This window comes from Sciurus carolinensis, chromosome X, assembly GCF_902686445.1.
Source record: "Sciurus carolinensis chromosome X, mSciCar1.2, whole genome shotgun sequence".
NCBI classification, from domain to species: domain Eukaryota; kingdom Metazoa; phylum Chordata; class Mammalia; order Rodentia; family Sciuridae; genus Sciurus; species Sciurus carolinensis.
In genome coordinates this window covers 3135130-3150266 of record NC_062232.1, presented here as the reverse complement: position 1 = coordinate 3150266, position 15137 = coordinate 3135130, and the positions used below count along the sequence as shown (strand labels likewise).

General features: G+C 50.2%; 1 protein-coding gene across 5 annotated transcripts in view; it reads left to right on the top strand.

Moving 5' to 3' along the window:
* The window catches only part of Nlgn4x (neuroligin 4 X-linked), a 301913-nt gene that overhangs the window by 188411 nt on the left and 98365 nt on the right, over positions 1-15137 (top strand). For all 5 annotated transcript variants that reach the window (XM_047537041.1, XM_047537037.1, XM_047537040.1 and 2 more), the window contains one exon: positions 1590-1742. In XM_047537041.1, the coding sequence (XP_047392997.1) occupies positions 1590-1742 (153 nt within the window). The remainder of the gene's footprint in view (positions 1-1589; positions 1743-15137) is intronic.

The following is a 15137-nucleotide window of genomic DNA, read 5'->3' as shown; positions in this document are numbered from 1 at the left end:
AGACTCTGCCTGAAGCACTCTGCCAAATAACGTGAGGCCACCTCCACAGTTCTTTTGTGACATTTCAGAAGTACCAAACTTCATCAAAGAAAGCTTTGAAAATAAGCATACTAAAGGTTATTTATTCATTTACTTATTCGCACTGGGGATTGAACCCAGGGGTGCTTAACCATTGAGTCCCAGCCCTTTTTATTTTTGTTTTAGAAACAGGGTCTCACTATGTTTTTCAGGCCCTCACTAAGTTGCTGAGGCTGGCCTCCAAACTGCCAACCTTCCACCTCGGCCTCCCTAATTGCCAGAATTGCACATGCGCACCACCACGTCTGGCAAGAGGTTTTGTTTTGACCACATGCAGACTGATTCTCGCACATCCATGTGCATGTCTGTGTCAGTAGTTAGAATAAATACATGCTTACTTCCATCCATATTTATAATCGAGTCCAGTCTTCCTCCGTATGAAATGTGGCCAGAATGGCGGATGAACGCCCGACTGGGTTATGCAGTCATGAGTTTTCCCAAGGCAGTCTCTGTGCGTAGTGTATGGATGATTTTTTTAATTTTTTTGCCATGGTAGACCATTGCAAAATATTATGTTCACATCCTTGCTCATTAAAATAATAATTACAAACGGCCCTCAGGAGCTGCCAGTCCCAATTGCAGATCATATTCTTTCCAAAAATGTCCAGCAGTGGCCAGATCTCATCTTGAGTTTGGACTACTTTCCTTGTTTTTTTTTTAACTTTTTCTGTTTTTTGTTACTTCGATATTTTGCTATCACTGCAAATCAATAAACCCCAGTAAAAAAAAACTCGCTTTTTCCTTTTTTGCTTTTTGCACATCTTCTGTTCCGTTGGTCATTTTGAAGCGTCTGTTTGGGTGCTTGGCCCTCCTGGGTCCTGGGTGGGAGAGCTGAGCCTTTCCCTCCTACTTTTCTGATTTTTATCAAACGCACCCGGCCACGCCGTGGAATTCCCACTGATGGGCGTTCTTGGCGTTTGATTTTTGCGAGATGAGCGACAGCAGATCTTGCAAGGATGCCGAGCGCATCTGTCGCGCACACCCGTTTTGGGGTCGGAGCGAAGCCTGGGGGACGCTGGCTGGACCTTCCTGAGCCCTCCCGTCCCTAAGGCCGCCTGTGCGCAGAAGAGACAGAGAGAGATGCTTTCGCGGGCGGGCACGATGCTCCTCTGGAAATATCCTTCTTTTCTTCTTCTGTTCCTTTTGCTGTTTTCTTCTTCTTTTGATGTTTGCGTGCAGGAGCTGGGACCTCGGCCGGGAGCAAATGCTAGGCCAGGGCTCTGCCTCCGAGCCACACGCCCCTCCCACCAGACACCCAAATGTCCACGCAGAGAACATTCCCCAGCCTTGGGCACTGTCCCTGGGCCACCTTACCAAGCCTTCCGCCCGCCCTGAATTAAATAATAATAATAATAATAATAATAATAATAATAATAATAATTAATCATCATCATCCCTTGGGCTCCAAGGCTGTGGCCTCCGATAGGGAGGCCGGGCCTCCTCGGCCCCGGGCGGAGCAGCGGTGCCCGGTGGGGTCCTTCACTGTGTCCTGTCGCTGGTTTTCTCCGCAGATATCCACGACCAGAGCAGCAGGAAGCCGGTCATGGTCTACATCCACGGCGGCTCCTACATGGAGGGGACAGGCAACATGATTGACGGCAGCATCCTGGCCAGCTACGGAAACGTCATCGTCATCACCCTCAACTACCGGCTGGGCATCCTGGGTGAGTGAGGGACGCAGGTCGGATGGACGGTCATCTGCCGAAGGCGGAGCCGGCCTGGACGGGCAGGGACCGCTGCGCGTCTCGACTGGCGTCCTGCGTTCGAATCCTGCTCCTCCGCGGCCGGGATCAGCCTGCCGTCGGGCTCAGCCGTTGTAGGGGAGACGGGGACGGGCCCTGCGTGGACCCAAGCTGCTCTCAAAAGCCCCTCAAGACCCAAGGCAACTTGGATCGGAGGGCTGCTTCTTCCTGAGCTCGTTGATTCCTAAAGGGATGGTGGGCACCTGCGGGGTCCTGGGGTCGCCGTGACCGATCGGCCTAGGTGCTTTCCTTTTTCGGGGATGGGTAGTCTTCCTGAGTCATGGAAGAAAATAGTGCCTCCGGTTTCCTAGCTCCAATATGGGACCCGGGACGTTGTCCTTCCAGCTTTAGGTGCTGAAACTGAACTCTTCTGAGGACTTGGCTCATATTGTGATTTGAAGTCCGGGCGCCTTGGGGAAGGTCTAGGCGATTCAGCTGGCACGTGCATTACTGAAGCGTCCCTCTGCCTCCTTCCAACTGAGGTCGGGAGGTTAGATTTCACCACCCAGCTCCGATCGTGGTCTTGCAGGGCGTTGCCAGTTCATGGATCATGTGCTCAGATCTGTGTGAAAATATTTGTTTTCAAGGTGAAATAATAATAATAAAAATAATAGGGTTTTTAACAAGGTGGACCTGGAATTGGTACTGAGCTACCATCTCCCAGGAAACTGAGGCAGCGTGAAGACTCGCCCTCCAAGGCTGATTCTGGAGATTAAATCAGAAAGATGTCAGACCTGTCACTCAGGGTGACAGGCAGGAGCTGACTGAAGGGATGGAAAGGAGAAGGGGACACTCTCAAGGGACACAGGGGTCCTCTCAGAGAGGAGGGGGCAGCAGGCCTCTCCTGCATCCAGTTTTATGGGGTCCCAGGGGAGTTTCCAGAGAGTCCCGCCCAGGTCCACCTCCTGGCTTTTGACGGACAGCAGGGCGACCTCAGACTGTCCAGTCCCCACGGCCATGGCCACTCTGGGTCACCTGCCCCGGGCTGGCTGGCTCTCACTGGCACCTGTTCCTGCAGGTTCTATGGTGGAGGAAGGACCCTGGTCTCCCTGAGCCCTGGGACCTGGTCTGTGTCGGGGTCACAGCGTCCCCTTCAGGGTCACTGGGTTCCTCTGGGACATGATTTCAGGCTGCGTCTCTCCTGCAGGCAGCGGGCGGTTGGTGAGGAAGGGGCCGTGGGCTGTCCACGGAGGCCAGGCAGGGCTGCCGGCCAGCGGCTCCTGGGAACAGAAAGCCCGTGGGGTCAGCTCATCCCCTGGACCTCGGGTCCCACCGCCCATGTCCGACTGTCCATCCTGTAACCAAATGAGACCTGTGTGTCACGGGATGTGGTCATGCACAACATCAGATATGAATTAAAAGGCATGGAAATGCAAAGCCCACCCCCCACGGCCCCTTGGACCCCAGGAGAAGGTGGCCCGTCCTGCCGGGGTGGTTTGGGCTGGTGTTTCTGGCGACCAGCGGCTGAGAGTGGACACTGGGCTTCTTGCGGGTTCACAGAGGGTTGTCCTCGCAAAGAGGTGGGTGAGGAAACCAGGCACAAGGTCCCTCAGGTGGTCCAGCCCCGCAGGACCTGTGGCCCTGGCTCCTGAGGGCAGCCTGGCTCCTGGCTGGCCCTTCCTGGGAAACCCTATTTTATTTAATTTATTTTTTTAAAGAAGCAAGAGTGTAAAGGAACAGCGAGGCTGAGGAATATCTTCCTAGGGCTTCCTGTTCCTAGCAGGAAACCAAGATGGCTGTTTCTGAGCTTTTCTGTTTTCTCGCCAGGCGGGTAAAAAATACAAGACCGCGGCTTCCCCCACGTAAGCGGCGGAAAAGTATCGTTTCCCGTCCTCTTGGTGTTTAATAGGATAGTGGTTTTTTTTTTCTTAACCCAAAAGGAATATTAAACAGATGATTTAGGTTAGAACTGGAAACAGGAGACTGGAAGTGGAGAGAAGAACATTGATTTATGATGAGGCTCACCTGAGCTAGTACCTTCTCTACCTCTGTTTATGGTGTGGAATCCAGGAGGGTCAATAAATTCCTTTTTAGAAATATTTTTAGTACCAGGTGTGCTTAACCACTGAGCCACATTCCCCAGTTCTATATATATATATATATATATATATTTTTTTTTTTTTTTTTTTTTGAGTCAGTGTCTATGTTGCTTAGCATTTCTGAGGCTGGCCTCCAACTTGCAATCGATCCTCCTGCCTCAGCCTCGGGAGCTTCTGGGATAACAGGCTTGAACCCCTGTGTCCAGAGGGTCAGCTGACTTTCTGAGTCTCTTTCCCTGAGTCAAAAAAGGAGTAGATTCTCTACCCTGCTAGGGGATTGTGGTACACTAAAAAAATTTTAGTGCTTCAGAATATCCCTGGAAAATCATGATGAAATAACTCATTCTATTATTATTATTTTTGTCGTTAGAGGTGAACACCATACCTTCTATTTATTTTTTATGGGGCGGTGAGGATGGAGCCCAGTGCCTCACACGTGCTAGGCAAGCGCTCTGCCACTGAGCCCCAGCCCGGCCCTCTATTATCTTTTAATTGGAAATAAATTTAAAAATTATTTTCAATATCCACGGATTCCTCTAGAAGTTCCTTCGCCCACATCCACGGCAACCATTAACACACCCACCTTAAAATTTCTATCATTATTCAGGTCGTTGAGCATCTTATTACTGCTGCTATTGACCCGTGATTCAAATGCAAAGGACCCACGATGTATCTGCTAAGGTCCATCAAAAATGGGCGCGGAGCCCGGCGTTGCCTGCCGGGATCCCAGCGGCTGGGGAGGCTGAGGCAGGAGGATGGCGAGTTCAAAGCCAGCCTCAGCCACTTAGGGAGGCCCAAAGCAGCCCAGTGAGGCCGTGTCTCTAAATAAAATGCAAATCAGGGCTGGGGAGGGGGCTCAGGGTCGGGCCCTCGCTTGGCCTGGGGGGGGCTCTGGGTTCAGCCTCTCTTGCTGCAAATGACGGACTCAGAGGAAAACAAAGAGCGACGCGCCCTCGCGGAGGCAGCTTGATTCCAAAGTGCTCATCAGGCGCTTGTGACCCGAGAATGAATTAGGCCCCCTGGGCACTTTTTTCGGGACGCGGGACTTTTCCGTGCGGACTCTGCAGGCCCAGCTGTCCAGGCCGGGTGGCTGGAGCCCCGTCATTCATTACCCACGCCCAGGACTCGCAGGCAGGTTGTTCAGAGGCAGCAAAACTGACCGGAGGTGCCCCGGGCAGGTGGCGGGCGTGGTCCTCAGCGGCTAGCGCCTGCGGCCTCCCAGGGTCTTGGGAGGGAGGGACGGTGCTCGATGCGTTTGGCGGAGCGTCTTCCGTCCAGGCTGCCCTGCGGCTTCGCCTCCGCAGCAGCAGCGAGGGCGCAGAGCCGGGGCTTCGAGGCCAGCCCCTCGGTCCCCCTGGGCAGCCTGGTGAGGACGCACCGACGCCTGGCTGAGCCGGGGCTGCAGCCTTGACCCTCTGCAGACTGTGCCAGCTCCCTCTCGCCCTGCGCCTCCCACACCGCGTGTCCCACTGCCTCCAGAGGAAGGTCCCCCAGGTAGAGGCCCGGGCCCCGTCAAGGATGGCGCCTCCCGCCTCGGGCTGGCCTCCTTCTTTCCCTGAGCTGCCCGGCGCCTGTCAGCTGGTGACCCCGGCGCGGCTCCGCGATGGTCCCGAGACCCTGGCGCCTGTCCCTTCCTCTGACGGACACAGCGCGGTTCATGGCCGCCCACGGCCTCCCCGCCCCAGGGCCGAGGCCAGGTCTGAGCTCTGGGTGCCGCGTGGTTCCTTCCGGCCTCAGCCAGAGGCTGTTCGGGGTTGTCAGGGAGGGAGCTGGGTTGGGGTCTAGTGTGATGCGGGGTCATATGAAGGTACCTCCTGTGTGTCCCCGTGGTGAGGGGCAGGTCCCTGCTGTACGTCCCCGTGGTGAGGGGCAGGTCCCTGCTGTGTGTCCCCGTGGTGAGGACCAGGTCCCTGCTGTGCGTCCACGTGGTCAGGGGCAGGTCCCTGCTGTGTGTCCCCGTGGTGAGGGGCAGGTCCCTGCTGTGCGTCCCCGTGGTGAGGGGCAGGTCCCTGCTGTGCGTCCACGTGGTCAGGGGCAGGTCCCTGCTGTGCGTCCCCGTGGTGAGGGGCAGGTCCCTGCTGTGCGTCCCAGTGGTGAGGGGCAGGTCCCTGCTGTGCGTCCCCGTGGTGAGGGGCAGGTCCCTGCTGTGTGTCCAGCGTGGTCACCAGAAGCTCAGGTGGATTTTCTATTCCACAGATGGACCTTTGGCCCTCACTCTTTCCATGAGCACATGATTGACAGTTGCCTCTGGACCTGGGGAACCTGCCCTTGGTGGCCTGGCGTCCATCTCAATGTTGAGTTTGGTCCACCAGAGCTCTGGTGTCCCCGTCTGACCTTTAGCAGTGTGGGAAACACCTAAGCGCTGTTCCCCGTGGCCGTCCCTGACCCTGGCTGTCCCCGACCCTGGCTGTCCCCGACCTCAGACCCTGGATGTCCATGGGTTCCCGCCGTGGCACCTTTATGGTCTTGAGCCATGTCCCCTACGTTCTGCAGGGACGTTTCTCTGGGGTGATTCCGGTCATGTAGCCATCGCAACGTTCGGTCCCAGGGAAGGTTGGGCAGTGGGGGTGGAAGTCCTGATTCTCCCTACGGCCACCCACTGAATGACCGGGTCAGGTGCTTTGGGAACGTCACTCAGAATGACCCCTGGAGCCCATCAGGGACAATGAGGGAGCGAGTGCCGGAAGGAACCGTTCAGGCGACCCCCGCAGTGTGCCTGCTCTGTGCCCAGCGGCTCCAGGTCCTTTGCAGGGTCTCAGCTTCTCTCCGGCAGGGGCCACTTGTGGACCAGGCTGGGAGGCGCCTGGGCTGTGGGTGCCGCTCTGTCTATGGTGCACGTTCAGCGGGACGCGTCTGGACGCCTCTGGGGGACAGTGTCCTTCCTCCTGCGGGGCAGACTCTGCAGCCCGCAGCTGCGCCTCTGTGGGCAGGAAGGGAATGTCCTGCAGATCTTGCCGGGTGGTGGCCACTCGCTGGACGCACACCTGCGGAGCAGCTTCACGGCGTGCTGCCGCTCCCGGGTCCGTCCCGCTGTCCCCTCTTTAGACGCTAAAGGTGCAGCCCTCTGTTTGGGGTCAGACCTCTGTATTTTCCTGACCCTGTGCCCCGCCTGGCCCTTCCCAATGCTTTAGGAGGGATTTCTTCTACGTGGCTAATGAAGCCTCGCTCACATCCGCAGCCTGGAGGGTTGCAGTGTCCGCTTCTGAGGTCCAGGGAGGTGACCTGGGGAGCCCCAGGCTCCAGGGACCGGACCAAACCCCCAGGAACCCAGGCACTGGGTTAGGGCTTTCCTCTTGCGCCTCCTAGTGGCCACACACGGCCATTGCATCCCGTAGATTTATGGATCTGGTTAGAGGGTTCGGAAAACCAGGAGCCAGGGTTCTGCCCCCTCCCCGAAAGGCAGCTGGGGGCTTCTCCGGTGGGAGAACAATGACAGATAAAAATTGCACAAATGCACCACGCGCAGCACCGTGGTTCGCTAACTGCACAGACAACCCAATGGTTAAATGGCACTGATTCACAGCCGCATGGCCCGTGTTTCTAAGTGTGCGGCGGCGAAATGTTGAAAATCTGCCATTTTCAAGCGTCTGCTGTGTTGTTATTGTTGCTAGGTGACGGAAGACGTCCCTGGAAGAGTTTGGTGCTGTTTATCTGAGACATTGGACCTTTGGACCCATGTCTGTCTTTCCCCACCCTTAAGTCCTTTGGCTCTCTGTTCCTATGGATCAACTTTTTGGGATTCCTCGTGTGCATGAGATCATGCAATATTTGAGTTTGTGACCCTGGCTTATTTCACAAAGTATAATATCTCTTAGGCTCGTCCATAGGATCGGAAATGATAGCATCTCCCATTTGTTCTGACTGTGTAGTATTCCCTTTGGGTGTTTGTATCTTGTTTATTCCCAATTTTTTTTTTAATTGGTGTATTACAGAATTACACAAGGGAGGGATTTCTTGTTACATCTTTGAACACAAACACAAAGGAACAATGTAATTCAGCCAACATCCTTCTCCACCCTCCCTGTCTTCCTTCCCCTGGTTCCTTTCCTCGACTGTTCTCCCTTTGATATTTATGACATTCAGTTGCATCTTTCTGTTCCTTTTTCCTCTCTAGCTTCTGCCTATGACAGAAAGCCTATGACCCTTGAGTTTATGATGTGGGCTTATTTCGCTTAACATCATGGTCTCAATTTCCACCCCCTTTCCCGCCAATGACATAATCCATTCTTCTTTAAGGCTGAGTAATATTCCATTGTGTAGACACAACACACTGTCTTTATCCATTCTTCCATTGGTGGATACCGAGGCTGGTTCCACAGTTTGGCTCTTGTGAACTGTGCTGCTGTAAACCTGTGTACCCCAGTTATCTATTATTTTTTATAGTTGTTTATTAGTCTGTAATGGTTTGTTTTTTCTGTTGATGGGCATTCGGGTTGATTCCACACCTTGACATTTGTGAGTAGTGTTTCAATCTGCCTCGGAGTTCAGTTGTCTCTTCAAAGACTATTTAAAAAAAAAAAAAATCCGTGTGGACCCAAGTCTCAGTTTACATGCATCATCATGCTAGGGAGAGTTTCCCTGATCTACTTAGAAATGCTACTGAATTTCTTAGAAGAGATTGGAATTTTATTTGCAGGGTGTAGCTATGTATGGAGACCAGAATGTTCTAACGGGATTCCTGGACCCTGGCTCAGACGCATGCATAAGGCACAGTGCCCTCTCCCCAGAGCGCTGTTGAATTTTGCATTGATCGCCACCCGGAACCTGCCCTGTCCAGGTGGCTCTTCCTGGAAATTCTACTTTCAGCGCAGAGTCTCTTGAGACGGCTCATCTAAAAGCCGCCTCAGTTTGCTCTCTGGTCCATTTTGCTTAATTTTCACCTGGTGCGCTGAGGGTGGATGCTTTACCTGGATGAAGACGGTGGTGTCTGTCCCCAGGGCACACGTGGACCTCAGTGTCTCTCACGGGTTTTATGGGGGGACCAGAGGTGGCTGCCAAGTTCCAGTGAGAAGCCTGGAAATTGAGAGTCCAAGTGCCAGAGCTGGATGGGTGTCGGCTGGAGAGGGAAGATCATTCCATCCGCAAAAAGGTCCTTAAACGACCCCTGAAGGATAAAGAGAGCGAAGCCTGGAGCTCTTCATGGGAATCAGCCCTTCCCACCCAGAGAGCGGGGAAACCCTCCCGGAGGCCGCGGCGGGGAGAGGCGTCAAGATTGCGGAGAAAACCCTGCTAAGCGAGTCAGCCAGCCCCCAAGACGAACCCAAGGCTGAATTGGTTTTTTTTCTGATAAGCGGTTGCTAATGCACAATAAGGGGGGTGGATTATTTTGCATTTTTAAAAAGTCACATCAATAAAATAAAATAAAACGAAAAGATTCCGGAGGTTGATGTGCAGATGCTCGCTGGGCAGATTCCGGCCTCTGTCCACCCTCTTTCCACCACTGGCCGGCGAACCAACCGCAGCAGGTGCAAACTGGCCACAAGTGTGAGCCCCGTGTCACGTTGCAGTCGAACCGGGCTCGGGTGGGTGCCCAGCCCGTGAGTCAGAAGCACGCACTCCTCCTCCTCCTCCTCCTCCTCCTCCATCCCTTCCTCCTCCTCTTGCTCCTCCTCCTCCTCCTTCTCCTCCTCCTCCTGCTGCTCCTCCACCTCCTCCTCCTCCATCCCTTCCTCCTCCTCCTCCATCTCTTCCTCCTCCTCCTGCTGCTGCTCCTCCTCCTCCTCCTCCTCCATCTCTTCCTCCTCCTCCTGCTCCTCCTCCTTCTCCTCCTCCTCCATCCCTTCCTCCTCCTCCTGCATCTCCTCCTCCTCCATCTCCTCCTCCTCCTTCTCTTCCTGCTCCTCCTCCTTCTCCTGTACCTCCTCCTCCTCCTCTTCTTCCTTTTCCTCCTCCTTCTCCTCCTCCTCCATCCCTTCCTCCTCCTCCTCCATCCCTTCCTCCTCCTCCTCCTTCTCTTCCTCTTCCTCCACCTCCTCCTCCTCTTGCTCCTCCACCTCTTCCTCCTCCTCCTTGTCTTCCTCTTTTTCCTCCTCCTCTTCCTTCTCCTTCTCCTCCTCCTCCTCCATCTCCTGTTTCTTCTCCTTCTTTGTTTCCTTTTGTTATTCTGCATGAATTTCTTGGCTCTTGGTGTCTGGCTAGGTCACTTTCACTTTCAATCACATTTCATCAAATGTTCTCCTCAGGGATGTGGATCCAGCCTCAGCACTTTCTCTGGCACTTCAGATACAAGCAGGAGACTCTAATGCTTCCCATCTCATAAATTAAATTCCCATTTATTTTACGTCCTAATGAGTTGCACCTGACAGCAGAAGGCATGGATGCATTTTGACAGATCAGACAGAAATGGAGGGTAATCTCTCATTTTTCTGACTGTCCATGTTGCAGGATCACATGGTCATGCAGTCACACATGCACATGAGTCATCACGTCTGTTCACTCTACTGTCCTTCCTACCCCACACCCTTCCCTCTCTTCACTCCCTCTACCTAATCTAAAGTAACTGTTTTTCCCTATCCATCATCCCTTACTGTGAATTAGCATCTGAAGATCAGAGAGAACATCTGGCCTTTGGTTTTTGGGATTGGCTTATTTCATTTAGCATGATATTCTCCAGCTCCATCCACTTACCAGCAAATGCCTTTATTTCATTCTTCTTTAGGGCTGAGTAATATTCCATTGTGTAGATGTACCACAGTTTCTTTATCCATTCATCTGTAGAAGGGCACCTAGGTTGGTTCCATAGTTTAGTTATTGTGAAATGAGCTGCTATAAACATTGATGTGGCTGTGTCACTGTAGCATGCTGATTTTAAGTCCTTTGCAAGTAAACTGAGGAGTGGGATAGCTGGGTCAAAGGGTGGTTCCATTCCAAGTATCCTGAGGAATCTCCATCCTGCTTTCTAAATGCAAATCAAAACTGCTCCTCATATTTCTTAATCTTCTTCTGACCCTGAGCGTGGAAATAGCCCTTGGAAATTATCACCAGTTCCTTCCTGCCTTTTATTATCTGTGTATGTTATTTAAGATTTCTTATTCCCACTGTATTTATTGAAAGCATACAACTCAGTAGTCATTAGCATATCCACAACTTTGTGCCATGATTAACACCATGTGTGTATACATTTTTAACATTTCATCAGTCTGAAGAGACATCCTGTATCTATTTCCATCAGACCTCAAGACTCGGCAACCACGTCTCTTTCTCTCTGATGATTAACATTTTCCAAATGTTTAAATAAATTAATCATGCAATTTCTTTCTTTACTTGTTTTCAGGGCTTATCTCTGTTGTGGGCTGGATACACTGTATCCTGCTGCAGAACAGGCAGTATGCTGTATTTTGTTATTTTTTATGACCACGTAATATTCCATTGTATTAATATGCCATGATTTGTTTATTTAATCATGTGCTGGTGCACACTGGGTCTTTTCTCCTTTTCCTAATTTGGATAATATCATGCTGTAAACAGGTATGCGCACCTATTTCTCTGGACCTATGTTAAATTTCTCTTATGTATGTGTCTGCCGGTCAGATTGGTGGGTCATATGATCTGAATTCTTCGGTACCTCCCAAATCCATTTACAGTCCACCTGCACTGTTTTACATGAGGGTCCTGTTCCATCCTAACCAACATTTTTGCTTCTCTGTTTCTTTCACTAGAACCGTCGCACTGAATGCAAATTGGTGTAGTACGCTGATTCTAATTTGCGATTTCCCACTAGCAAAGGGAATTGAATTAACTATTCATGAGCTGATTGGCAGTGTGTACTCCTATCTGGAAAAACATCTATTCAGAACCTCTGTTTTAATTTGCTGGCTTCTCTTTCTATAATTGAGGGTTAAGGCATTTTTTTTTTAAATAGAATATTCCAGATACCCCTTGCTTACCAGATGCAGGATCCACCACGTATGTAGGATTTTGATCCTACCTAGTCGAATAGACATTTCCAGCCAGTGGTGTGTCCACGACCTTCATTCTTAATTTCACTGACCGGCAGCTTTTAAGAACGACTCTCACCTGTTCAAATGGAGTGGGTGCATTTCCACATCTCACGAATCCCATGCTCACCGTGGGCCCCTTGACTTTCTCAAGGATCCCAGCGACCCATGATTGCAGAGACCCCAGACATGGAGAAGGGGTCGTAGAAGCGTAGCCAGGACCCAGCAGCCGTGCCAGGGTGTGCAAATAAGCGTCCACTTCAGTGAGTTCACCACCCAGGGGAAGAGGGTCCTGACTCTGCAGGATCTCCATTTGCAGGTGGGAAAGAGCCGGTCCCTCCATCAGAGGCCGCCATGTCTGCCCGCATCTCCAGGCAGGTTCGTTCATATCCACATGTGTACATTGTATACCCATTAATACGTATAAATCTAAACATATACATGTTAATACATTTTAGATATGTAATATACATGTTAATATATTTTAATAAGTAATATATCCCAGATAGATATATGTGATAATACACTAATTATATTATATATCCTATATGTCCTATATTTTATAATATATTTCTAGGTTTTATTTTAGATATTTTAAATATTCTATTTTCGCATATTATATATCTGATATTTAGATCTATTATATATAATCAATATATATTGAATGTATAATATGTATATACATGTACTATATAGGCATATATAATATATATAATACATATATGCATACTATATACATATTAAACATACATGCATATCATACATATTTATATATACATATTAATACATATTTTAGATAAATAATATGTACCATAGACATATAATGTGTGATCATAGAATAATCGTATTATCAAATATCTGATATATATCATATTTTGTCATATATAGTATATATTAAATCATGTGTATATTAGATATATATTAGATAATATTCAGATAAATAGTATCAGATAATAGAATAATATGTGTATCCAAAATATATGCCTATAGTCATAATTATAAAGTGACATTCATATTCGAGGTGTATATTGCATGTTCACATGTATGTACATATACACACGCACACACGTGTGGAAGAGCCTGCTATTGGCTCATGGCGTGCAGTCTTCTGCAGCCAGGAGGGACGTAGATAGAGCAGACCCAACGCAAGCAAGCGGAAGGCCTGGCTCGCCCGGGAGGAAGAGCAGGATCCTCCTAGGGTGGTCGGGGAAACGCTGCCACCGCGCAGGGCGCAGACAGGCCCGAGTGAGCCTGGGGGCACCTGGGTATTATGGGTGGGATGCGAGGTGTCCCCGGAAGCTTCTGTGTCTCTGCAGGAGCTTTGAGAGGTGAGAGGACGGGACTGTGGAGTCGTCAACTCATCTGTCCAACCTGGTTTGAACTGACTGGGTGGTGACGGCAGGCAAGTGGGTGTGGCTGGAGGAGGTGGTCACTGGGGACATTCCTTGGGGACTATATCCTGTCCCTGGCTCCTTAGGGACTATATCCTGTCCCTGGCTCCTTAGGGACTATATCCTGTCCCTGGCTCCTTGGGGACTATATCCTGTCCCTGGCTCCATGGGGACTATATCCTGTCTCTGGCTCCATGGGGACTATATCCTGTCCCTGGCTCCCTGGGGACTATATCCTGTCCCTGGCTCCTTGGGGACTATATCCCGTCCCTGGCTCCTTGGGGACTGTATCCCGTCCCTGGCTCCTTGGGGACTGTATCCCGTCCCTGGCTCCTTGGGGACTGTATCCCGTCCCTGGCTCCTTGGGGACTGTATCCTGTCCCTGGCTCCTTGGGGACTGTATCCTGTCCCTCGCTCCTTGGGGACTGTATCCTGTCCCTGGCTCCTTGGGGACTGTATCCTGTCCCTGGCTCCTTGGGGACTATATTCTGTCCCTGGCTCCATGGGGTTTATATCTTGTCCCTGGTGAGCTGAGCTCTCTCTGCTTCCTGGTGCCACGTCCTGAGCTGCTCTCCTCCTCCAGCCCCTTCCGCCATTTTGTTCTGCCTCACCTTGGGACAGAGCCATGGAGTTGGCTCACCATGGGCTGAACCTCTGAAACCATGTGCCCCAAACAGACTTTTGCTCCTCTCTACTCTTCTTGTCAGCTGTTCTGGCCACGGCGACTCAGGCTAAATAACACACTGAGGTAAGAGTTGCTACGGCTCCTCTCAGCAGACTAGTTGGAAGATGAAGGTTATGGTAGTGCATGATGCCAGAGAGGACCACATAAGCCATAGTGCATAGGCTTCATCAGGACTTGGGTTGGGGTCTGAGAGAGAGAAATTGGGTGGCTTCTTCAGAACAGAGAGAAGTGGAAAGGTCTCCCTCAGTAGATGATGGAAATGTAGGTAGTTAGAGACATGGGAAGAGAGATATGTAGATTGGTAGGTCATAGGTAGATAAGTTGTTAGAGAAGATAGATGCATAATTGTTAGGTTGATAGAGAAAGAGAGATGATTGACAGGATGACAGGCAGGTAGGTAGGTGGAGGGATGATAGGGAAGATACTAGATAGAGATGATGGGTGGATAGTATGTAGACTACTGACGAATGGATGAAAGATAGTAGGTGAAGTGATAGGTGATTTCTAATTGATAGGATGACAGAGAAAGATGACAGATAATAAAATAGATGATAGAAGTTGGATGGATGTAGGTTGGTAGGATGATGGATGCATAAAAAGATGTGAGAAGATAGAGCATGTGTTGGGAACAGATGATAAAGATTGGTAATAGTGGTAGGTAGATAGGATGGTGGATGGATAGGATGGTCCAGAAATAGATACATGATGGATGGAATGATGGATATGATAGGTGGAAAGGTATAGACGATCAATGTTGGATATATGATACAGTGAGAGAATGATGGACAGATACATGGACCCATAGATCATAGACACATAGACAGTAGATGATAGGTTGATGGATACGTAAATACATAGATGATACCTGGTGGATTGGTGGTAGGTAAATACATGGTAGAAATTGATAGAGATAGGTACATAGAAGGTGGATTGATGAGAGATACAAAATATGGACAGATACAGAGATAGGGGCTTTCATGCACGTAGATAGATGATAGATAGATAGATAGATAGATAGATAGATAGATAGATGATAGATAGATAGATAGATAGATAGATAGATGATAGATAGATAGATGATAGATGATAGATACATAGATGATAGATAGATAGATAGATAGATAGATAGATAGATAGATAGATAGATAGATAGATAGATGAATTGGATGGATGGATGGAGAGATGGATGGATGGATGGGTGAATGGATAGATGGAAGGGTGGATGAATGATGATAGATGATGATGATGATAGATAGATGATAGAT